The following is an 11,459-nucleotide window of genomic DNA, read 5'->3' as shown; positions in this document are numbered from 1 at the left end:
TCATGTTGTGTATAATAATCTCAATGCAGCAAATGACCCCAGCATGTTTGCACTCGGTTACTTGCATTAGCATCTTGGTGTTGTTCTATGCTTTTCACAGATAACTAGATTTTGTTTATTTATTATTATTATGTTAATCTCATGAACAAATCCGTTAGATGTAGTGTGCTTTGCAAGTAACGCCGCGATACGCTATCGAACTGTGTGCTTTATTACAATCCTTTGTTTAAATTAAAATTAAGCTGGTGACAATGTTGAGGTGGATAAAGTTGTTAATGGGAATGTGATAACCCTAATATATTTGTGGCTGGAACTTGGACCAAAGCTTTCATTATTATTCTGATTTATTATGATTATGATTATGATTATGATTATGATTATTACTGGGGGGGCTGAGTTACATGAACGGTGGAGCACACCACACCGTCCGTGCATCCGCAGCTGTGCACGGCTTCCGAAAGAAGCTCCAAATGGGATGCGAAATCAAGGCGCACTTGTCACTTGTGCTGCAGCACATGGGGTCGTTTGTTGATTGCAAGGGCTTTTTTCTTTTTCTTTTTTTTTTTTTTTTTTTTTTTTTTTTTTTTTTTTTTTCCTTTTTTTTTTTTTTTTTTTTTTTTTTTTTTTTTTTCACAAATAGTTCTATAAAACTTGTAATTACAATTTTGGCCCTATCCCAGCTACGCAAGGCACCGTATTAGCGCCATGCAAGCTGGCTGGGGAGGGGCGTTAAGTTGAACAGCTAATCATTTTATCGTGTTCAAACACGGTGAATGGTTCATCGTGTTATATGATTATATTCCCCTCATATTCTTTTTTTTCTATATTTATATTTTTTCGTAATACATATATTTTTTCTAGACACGATGAACCATGAATCGTGTTTAGGCACCTTGAATAAATTATCATGTTCAATTTATTCCAGTACCTTTATTTTTTCTCGCGTGGCGGTTACGCCGTCTACATGACAGGGATAGGACCAAAATTGTGATTATAAATTTAGTAAAATTATGTATAAAAATGTTTTTTTTTGAAAGGGCCAAGTGTAAAAAAAAGCCCTGATTTCAATGCTAAAAAGCGCTTCTTGCTGCAGCACATGGGTTCGGTGATTTTCAACATCTTTAACGGTGAAGAAAAAGCGCTTCCATTTCCTTGAGGTAGTTTGGTATAATGGTGACTAAAATTATTGTTAACAAAAAAAAAAAAAAAAAAGCTCCCATCTTCTTGGAACCCCTATTTAGTACCAAGGGGTGCGAACGTATATGGAAATTTATTTCTATATTCTTTTTGGAGAATCATGAAAAATATATCATAATCAGTTTATTGTGCGGAACGTAATATTACGTATCTAAACAAATAAGATATTATTTTTACCGTCTTAGAAGCACTTGTGACTTTTTTAGTTTTCAAGGGCATGAAATTTGATGCTTTTAAAAATACAATATCAAATGAGGCCTTGTTGCTTCTTTCCTATCTACAGTGGATGTTCTCTTAGCCTGATGTAAGTTGTCCAGTGATGTTTATTACACTGTTTCTTTTTTTTTTTTTCTCTTCTTTGAGAGAGAAGGTTCATAGGGTTGTGACATTAGATCATCATATCCGCAACCCGCAACCAATCTAGGGTTTACCTAATACATTATGATTTTTTTAAAAAAATATTAAATTTATTATACTTTTTTCTCAAGAGGAGAGATTTAACCGCGGTGGCCTAAATCTGAATTTTTTGTTGTGTAAGATATAATTTAAAACTTTTGCAGGAAATTATCGGTGCTTTTCTTACCGGCTTAAATAATAGTTTTACATAAATTCTAGCTTACGACTAAACAAATCCTAAAATAAAATGAGAGATGCATATTTCAACGTGCCCACAAAGTGGGACAAGTTTAAGCTGAACTTTTGGATCATGCCGTGCTTATGCGCGACAAAACCCATCACCTATAATCCAGGTACTTCTTTAAAAAATCTCTAGTACATATAACAATGGATTTTTGGAGCTTTCGAGCATTTGCATGCATTGTGCCACGTAATAGTAATAGTTTATGATTTCATACACTTTTGAACCTATCCACGAACTAGATCAAGTTATATTTTAATAAAAAGTTGCTCTCTCTCTCTCTCTCTCTCTCTCTCTCTCTCTATATATATATATAGTATAGAGCTACTGTTTTATCAAAAGCATCAAGAAGTTGGTATTTCCGACTTTTGGCTTTTGGATCAAGAATTATTAGATCGAGATGATAGCAGTCCTCTTTAGGATTGAGTGGTTTCCATAAGGTAATAATATTAATTTAAAGAATAAAAATAATCAAAAGAATTGATTCAAGGATTAAAAAGTTAGAAGCACCAATTTTTTTATACTTTCGAAAATATAATAGCTCTACTCTCTCTCTCTCTCTCTCTCTCTCTCTCTCTCTCTCTATATATATATATATATATATATATATATATATATTATATATATAAATAATATAATATAGATAGAGTGGACTGGTATGCTTATGGAAGCAACAGAGCCTTCCTACTTCCAAGTTGTTTTCGATATTCGGACTTTCGCATCGACGATTGGCTCGTTAGAGTTGATCTAGAATATTTGAAGTACTTATAAAATAAATTTTGTGATTTTCGATATCCTTTGCCTAGTGATCGAAGAGGCTCAAAATGAATAATTTAATGTCCGTAGTGAGCCGGTTGCAAGTTTATCCGGTGTAAATATCCAATCACATGAAATTTTGATAGAAAATTTTTATACCATATAAAACAAGATTAATAACTTTGATCTAAAATTTTAATGTCATATTATCATATTTGTAGAATTTTTATTTTCAGCCGTTGATTTTAAGCCATTTCGATCACTAGGCAAATGATATCGAAAAATCGCAAAATTTATTTTCTAGATACTTTAAATACTCTAGATCAAGTCTAACGAGCCGATCGTCAATTCGAAAATCCGAACATCGAAAACAAAGTGGAAGCACGGAGCCCTGCGTGCTTCCATAAGCATCCTAGCCGCACTCTCTCTCTCTCTCTCTCTCTCTCTCTCTCTCTCTCTCTCTCTCTCTCTCTATATATATATATATATATATATATATATGCTATTTGCATATTAGTATCTATAGCTCTTTGTGGAAGAATATTTTAGTATTGCCGTAGTTTTAAGTCTCGCAGTGCTCTTTACAATTTTTTTTTTTAAAAAAAATCTAAATTGCACTTAGCATGTGGATTTGCGATCCTCCCCTGTAAAGGTACATATTGAAGTGTCATATTCGATAAAAAAAAATATGAATTATGTTTAAAGTACGTTATATATCAAAATACGTACCACTTCAAATGAAGTTACAATGGGTTTTACCGTACCATTGAGCATTTGCAAAGAATACATACACAGAGTTATTTTATCTCGCGTAAAAGCTTTTATAACAAAATACGTGACTTAGATGAAAAATACATTAGAAAATTAAAATAAAAATTAAAGACTCAATTTCTATCATTATCACTCTCGTTGTTGTATTTGAATTTTAGTCCAAACTCTTTTTAATCACCTTGGATCAGTTTTCTTATTTAAGAATGTTTGAATGGTACCGACCATTGAAAATTTGTTACCTTTTATATTACACGCGGTACATCGATTTGTTGTCTTTCCAAATCAGGACATAGAAAACTAGGAGGACAATGACTTATAACCGTTCTTAAAATTACCCAATAAAAAATAAGGCATGAGTGAAATAATAACTGATATTGTCTCAATCTGAAACAAAAAATACTATTTATACACTCCCTTTAGGATATATATTACACGTCTTATCCATCCAATAAATGTGGTTTCTCAACTAACATTTTTTTATCTAAAATAGATATGTTTGGACGCGCACATTCTTAATTTTTAATTATTTTGATTTAAATTGTTCTAATAATTTAGATTCATCTTATAAGAAAATAATAATGTGATAAGCTATCAACATTTTTTATTAGGTAAAAACTCATAAAATCATCAACTGTGACAAACTCATGATTAAAGTGATAAAATCTCTAATTAAATTGATGTGAACTACTTAATTCTTCAAAGCTAAGCAGTCTCAATCAAGAAAAAAAAAGAAACAAAGATTTAGGGGCTTTTCACAATAAACTATAATTGAAGGGTTTTTATACATTTTTCATATTGAGATTAAATAGGACAGCTTAAAGAAAACGACATATGGGAACAAATACAGTGATCTATTAGATTAGGTTTGGGTCCACAAAATTATTAAATTGGGTCCACTCCTTTTGGTTTGGTTTGGTTTGATCCCACATTTATTCATGTGGGATATGTGACTTTTTGTATTGTTATAATATTAGGACAAAAATTAGTACCCACCAAAAACCCTACTCTTCTTGGCCTTTTTAGAATTTTTTTTTTATTTTATTCATGTGGGATGTTTACTTTTGCAATGCCATATTAGGAGGGAAAATAGAAAAATACTGTGCCACACATTTCTTGTTTTTTTTTTTTTTTGTCACATGATATTTGGATAAGAGACAAATTCGACAAATTCTCTTATCCAAGTATAATACATTTAGACATAGTTTGCCAAACTAAAATTTTATTTTAGTACTGTTTGAATAGAATTTTTTGAAAAAAATACTAATAAGTTTCTAAATTTTTTTGTTGCTGTAAGAAAAAAAAAATATTTATCCTCACTGTGAAACAACTGTTGTATTTTAAAAATTTAGGTGGTCAGAAAACGGTATTTTATATATTTTTATATTTAACACTTCTCCATACGTCTGGACTTGACCCTCACGTTTGGACTTGAGACTTTTCACAAGCCCCATGACGTGGAATTAAATTAAATAAAAAAAATTAATAATGCTAGGAGCCTGACGTGACTCGAATTCAAAACCTTGTATTTTGATATCATGATATCATGTGACCTGTTGTACTCTAAAACTTAAATCGTTAGAGAACGGTATTTTATATATTTTTATATTTAATATTGATTATCATAGCTAGAGATTCTTTGTTTATAAGATTTTTTAATAAACTTTTTATTTTATATTAATATATCCTGAATAACAACTATTAGACTAGCATAACACACATTTATTTAGTAGTATAACACACATATATATTCTTATTATTTGAACACTAATAAGTGAAGCTAAGTGTTCATTGATGATTTGATCTTTTAATAATGATAATAATAATTATTGTATAATATTAAAATAAAATAAAATTTTAAGCCAAAAATTATATATTTTTTTGATGATATTATAAGTGCTTTTTAAGTATTTTTAAATTTAAATTGTAAATGCGTTGCTTTTTTTGTAACTACAGTATCAAACTGCGCTTCAATTTTCATTATATTTTATTTATTTATTTATTAATAAACCAACATTATATATATACATATATTATATTATATTATATTAAGGTCCCTTTCTCTCTCTATCTTTCTCTCTCTCTCCAACGCTTACAAATGCAATCCCCTCTTTCTCTCTCCTCTCCCGTTTCTTCGTGATAAGCAAAAAAAAATAATGATAATGATAATAACAACAATTAGCGCCAAAAATAAAAAATTAACTTTGTAGATTGGATTCGAAATCTAACGACGAAGCAATAATGGATTCGGGATTTTAGGGCGTACGAGGAGGAGGAGGAGGAGGAGGAGGAGGTCGTTAATGGCGGATCGATGGTGGTGTTAGGGTTTCTGCGGCGGAGGAGATGAAGACTCCGGCGGCGGCTGCGCCGTCGTCGTTGTCGTCGAGGCGGCGGTGGAGGGGCCCGGCGGTGGCGGTGCTCGCCCTCGTCGTCTGCTCCCTGCTCGTCCCCCTCGCATTCCTCTTCGGCCGATTCCCCGCCGGTGCGTTCTCGATCGGATCTCCTCTTCGCTTGGATCTCGATGCGTTTCTTTCGGTTTTAATGGTGTTGTTATCGGTGGAGATCGGATCCTTGTTGGTGTCGGTGGATCTTGATTGGGGAATATCGCGAAATCATGTGGTTTGTTTTGCGGGATTAGGAGATGCGGCGTATATATATGTGATTTTATTGTATTATTATCTTTTTGAATAATTTGTTTAGTTATCCTGGTTATGTCGCACGATTCTTACTTGTGTTGTTGTTCTTGATGCAGGGTACGTGACGGACGAACGGTTGCAGCAGGTAAAAGATCGCTTGAAAAAGATGTTACTTTTTGTTAATGTCACAACTTGATTTGATTTCTTTGTGATTTCGTTTGGTAGCTATCGATTTGATTAAGTTCTGTTGAATCTCAGGAGATTAACTTCCGCTCGTTTGGTCGTCTCGAAGGTGTCAAGGAATCGCCAGAGGTTGTTTTCCCTTTTTTTTTGTAATGAATTTCTTTATGATACGAAAGGCTTGATGAATAAAGTAGGATGTGTTTGCACTTTGAGTGACCTTTTGCTGCTGTGCTGGTTGAATTCATGGCAGACTTGGGGTCCCGGCGTCGACAAGCTCATGACAAAAGTTGGACCACCTTTGTCAAAGGTTTGCTCCTCTTTTGTTGAATTGTTCATCACGAATTGAGAGCCTTCGATATGATGCTCAAATCACCAAACTTTTGTTTGAAGTAGTTGGGGTTGTGATTAATAAATGGTTTGACTCACACCAACTTTTGGTTTAATTGAGTAAAATTCTAGTACAAAATTAAAACTTTCTTTAAATAAGTCTACATACGGCCCTGAAAGGTATGCTTCTTCTGTCCATTGGTTTTTTAACTATTTACAGGTAATGTGATTTTCAGAATGTGTTCTTTTGGAGCTTATCACATTTTATTGCTAAATTAACAGTATCTTATTTGCTCTGCTATTCTCTTGGCATTACTCTCTATTTTCTTCAGGACTATTGTTTACTTTCTAAAATTTTTGTCTTTGGTTTACTTGCAATTTGAATGTTTCTTGAAGCGTGGGATTTTGTATAAAATGCATCTAATTAGTAGGATAATCAAGTTTCTTGAAATATCTGACCCCATTTCTTTGTCAGGATGTTAAGGGAAAGAACACAGTCCAAACTAGTGGGAACCCACAAAACAGAACTAATGATGACTCGGGCAATGCAGTGGTATCGACCTCAGTGCCACAAGGTATGATATAATTCATAATATGTTCTTTTGCTTAAGAGTTAGAGTTCAACAGAAGTTACCTTGTGTATATAAAGCCTTGACAATTACAATTTTATTCTTTATGCGCAGTTCTTCCTACACCACAATTTGCTATTCCAAAATCAGTTCCAGTATTAAGTACAAGTGTAAGTGCTAATAGTTTTAGAGTTGTTGATGATTGGTGTTTGGTTTAATACTTAGCTAGTTGTTCAATTTGTTCTAGTATTAGTGTCTGTTAATTCGGTCATTACCTTTTTATTGTAGTCAATGTTTCTTAAGCTTTTTATTAACGAAATTCATTGGTATTCCAAAGATATCGTGCATTTAAGATTATTGAGTGATACCATTGCTGTATTTCTCCCAGAATGAAGACAAGGGTAGTAGGAAAAAAGCTGCCAAAGGTTTTAATAGTGATGACTCCGAAAAATCTTGCCAACTTGAATTTGGGAGCTATTGCCTCTGGTCCATAGAACACAGAGAAGTTATGCAGGATTCTATAGTGAAAAGACTCAAAGATCAACTCTTTGTGGCTAGGGCTTACTATCCGAGCATTGCGAAACTCCATGGACAAGAGACATTATCTCGTGAATTGAAGCAGAATATCCAGGAACATGAGCGAGTGCTTAGTGAAGCCATTCTAGATGCGGATCTTCCACCTTTGTAAGTAAAGAAGTTGAATTTTTCTTCATTGTGCTACTGTTGCTTTATGTTCTTACACTGTTAACTAAGCATTAAAATGCAGTAAACTCATGTTGCGCGGTGGTGGAAACTTGAGGTTATCTAACTCTGAATTAAGAGGGAGCGAAATTATTGTTAGGAAATTAAAATTAGCCCTAGTTCCCAAAACGATAGTAATTGTACTTATTATGCGTTGATAATGCCAATAGACGAGACCTTCTAAATGATACTTATTTTATTTATTATGTGTTGATAAATTATACGAGACGTTCTACCATTGATTTGCATCTTATGTCAATAATACATGCAGAGTTACTAGGATATTATTTTTTATTGTTGTTGTTGTTATTACATAACTGGAAGTAATTTTATTTTAGTTATTATTGTAGTAACTACTTATTGATATTGTATAAATCACATTTTCAGATATTAATGGCACTTCCCATTTCTTTCAGTATTGGAGACAAGATAAAAAGGATGGATCAGATAATTGCAAGAGCAAAATCATGCACTGTGGATTGCAATAATGTTGACAAGAAACTTAGGCAGATTCTTGATATGGCGGAAGATGAAGCGCATTTTCATATGAAGCAGAGTGCATTCCTCCACCACCTTGGTGTTCAGACAATGCCTAAAAGCCTCCATTGTTTGTTCATGAAATTGACAGTTGAACATTTCAAATCTCTTCCCATTGTTTCAGAGCACTTGCACAGTCTCAAGTTTGATACCCCAGATTATAGGCACTACATTATATTCTCTAGAAATGTTCTTGCAGCTTCTGTCGTCATCAATTCAACCGTGATGAGCTCCGAGGTATGCAATACATCTGTTATTGAGCTGATAAAATATTTGGTCTTTTACATATATATATATATATATATATATATATATATATATATATATATATATATATGAGCAGGTTGCTGTGCTCTCAGGAGCATGGAGGCTCTCCGTGCTCCTGAGCGTTTTCGATGATGGAATTTTCGAATCAACGATCGGCTCCGTTAAACTTGATCTAGCGCATTTAGGTTTCTAGAAAATAATTTTGCTATTTTTTATATCATTTACCTAGTGATCGAAACGATTCAAAATCCATAAATTTTTAATGGTTGATATCTGTCGTTTTCAAGTTTAACGGTGTAGAAGTATTCAAATCAGATGAAATTTTGATACAAAATTCTTTATACTATCTACAACAAGATCAATATTTCTGATTGAAAATTTTAGTGCTATATCACCACTTTTTATAGGATTTTTATTTTCAGCCGTTAAAAATTATTGATTTTGAATCCTTTCAATTGCTAGGTAAATGATATCGAAAAATCGCAAAAATTATTTTCTAGAAACTTCAAATACGCTAGATCAAGTTTAACAGAACCGATCGTCGATTCGGAAACTCCATCATCGAAAACGGCTCAGGAGCACAGAGGCCTCCGTGCTCCTGAGAGCACAGCAGCCCTGCTATATATATATATATTCTTGTAACATCATCTGTTTATAACTGTACCGTTGTGGAGAAAGAAAAGGCTGAACTTCAGAATGTGCAGTTTTTATAAAAATAAGTTATCTTTAGTTTGGGAGCCACCCCCCCATTCATAGGGGAAGTTGGTTTTATATTGTCCAATGTTTCGTTAAAATGGGGCTTCTTTGTAACTAAAATGGTGTGAATATGTAAGGAATCTAGTTTTTGAAGACAATATATTCATGTCTGATGTTTTATGAGCATTGAGGAATTCTCGGTCGTGGTAACAGGTGTCAGGAAATATGGTTTTTCATGTGCTAACCGATGCACAAAATTACTATGCCATGAAACTCTGGTTTGCCAGGAGTTCTTACAAGGAAGCAGCTATTCGTGTCCTCGATTATGAAAAGATTGTTTTGGAGACCCTGCGTAATGTGGATGTGTGGCAACTACATGTATCTGAGGAGTTCCGTATCACCATTCGTAACATTGACCAACCTGGTGCAAAGATGAGGGTCGAATACTTAGCAGTCTTTGGCCACTCACACTTTCTTCTTCCAGAAATATTCAAGAAGTTGAAAAGGGTGGTGATATTGGATGATGATGTGATTGTCCAGCAGGATTTGTCTTCATTATGGAACATTAATCTGGGAGAGAAGGTGAATGGTGCCGTGAGGTTTTGTGGAGTAAGGTTGGGCCAATTAAGGAGATACCTGGGGAATAATGTTTATGATGCTAAATCTTGTGCGTGGATGTCCGGACTGAATATAGTTGACTTTGAGAAGTGGAGGGAGCTTAATATCACAGGGAGATATATGCATCTGCTTCAACAGGTTAGTACCAGTAATAATCCTTGGAAGGCATTATCATTTATTTCACACTATTTTTATACTAATGTCAGAAAACTGGGTAGTTTTTTTTTTCCCCCTGGAAGAAAGGATTTTGGGGAATACTGTTTTGATTTAACCCTGTAGTCATGTATATTCATTCATGTGACTTTATATCGACAGTTCTTTTCGGAATTCCTCATTGCCTTTGTTCCTATCATGGCTTCCTGCTTAATAATAAGAACCACTAATTGTATTTGTTTTGCACTGAAGAAGATGGCTTCCATAGTTCATGTTTAAGTGATAGAGAAGAGTGCTGACGAAATAAACATACCAGTTATTATTTAAACATGGATTACATATTCGTTTTTCTGGCTCTAACATCCTTGTAACTCTTTCTGCTGACTCGACAGTTCAATAGTAGGAACGAGGTATCCCTACGAGCATCAGCCTTGCCCATCAGCTTGCTTATATTTCAAAATCTCATCTATCCCCTGGACGATAGGTGGACTATATCGGGGCTTGGTTATCATTACGGAATTAACGAGGATTTAGTTACCAATGCTGTATCGCTGCATTATAACGGCAACATGAAGCCTTGGCTTGAATTAGGTATACCTGAATACAAAAACCACTGGAAGAAGTTCCTCACGCGAGAAAACCAATTCATGGATGAATGCAATGTACATTTATAGCTAAAGGCGGGAGACAATTATCAAGATTTTGATTATTCTAAGACAACAGAGGATCTTACAATTATTGGTCTAAATTGATTTTGTGTTTGCCAATTGAATTCATGTAGCTTCAAGAGGGAGCTCTATTGGAGAAGCGCCGCAGTTTGGCTGAGGAAAATGAGGGTGCTATGGGAACCATTAAATTTTGGCTCGAGGCGAGCATGCTGAATAAATATTTTTTGGAAGTTAGTTGTAAAGTCTGAGACTATAAAGTAGGCAATCACGGTGTAAATGGGTCCTTCCGGGCAGGTGCGGATATTCTTCCAACCATTCCTTTTTTTTCTTTTTTCTGTTTCTTTTTGTCCTTTTTTGTTTAGCGCACATGATCGTCGATGAGTTGGCACCTTGAAGAATTGTATTGGTGCCATAGTTGATGCAGGTTAATTATTTTTTTCCCCTTTTATCTGTCAACACCTGTATTTGTTGGCGTACACAGTTCTCATTTTAAAATTGTTTAATTCTTTGTTGTCCGCTGCTGCAGATTAATTATCAGCAAAATGATGTTTACTTTATGCTCCTTAATGATCTGTGATTCTTTTCCTCTTTTGCTCTCTTTTTGACAAACTGTTGTGCGCAGTGAAAGCAGTTTCAGTTTCAAAAACCGGTAAACTTGGTTCTTTGCAGCCCCCAAGTGTAAACTGCTTCACTCGGAGGGTTTGAT

General features: G+C 34.2%; 1 protein-coding gene across 4 annotated transcripts; it reads left to right on the top strand.

The window, feature by feature from the left end:
* On the top strand, positions 5,459-11,310 carry LOC109709311 (probable galacturonosyltransferase 7). 4 transcript variants are annotated; one of them, XM_020231475.1, is made up of 11 exons: positions 5,461-5,840; positions 6,111-6,139; positions 6,253-6,306; positions 6,428-6,484; positions 6,980-7,079; positions 7,188-7,243; positions 7,462-7,757; positions 8,231-8,588; positions 9,528-10,070; positions 10,478-10,676; positions 10,867-11,310. In XM_020231475.1, the coding sequence occupies exons 1-11, from the start codon at positions 5,702-5,704 to the stop codon at positions 10,908-10,910; spliced, it is 1,875 nt and encodes a 624-aa protein (XP_020087064.1). In that variant the 5' UTR covers positions 5,461-5,701; the 3' UTR covers positions 10,911-11,310. The 4 variants fall into 4 exon arrangements, with proteins under 4 accessions (XP_020087067.1, XP_020087064.1, XP_020087063.1 ...); XM_020231478.1 differs by lacking the exon at positions 10,478-10,676 and having other exon boundaries at positions 5,459-5,840; XM_020231474.1 differs by having other exon boundaries at positions 5,462-5,840; positions 10,478-11,010.

This window comes from Ananas comosus, linkage group 4, assembly GCF_001540865.1.
Source record: "Ananas comosus cultivar F153 linkage group 4, ASM154086v1, whole genome shotgun sequence".
Lineage (NCBI taxonomy): Eukaryota > Viridiplantae > Streptophyta > Magnoliopsida > Poales > Bromeliaceae > Ananas > Ananas comosus.
The sequence above is the reverse complement of the archived record's forward strand: the minus strand, read 5'-3'. Positions and strand labels throughout refer to the sequence as shown.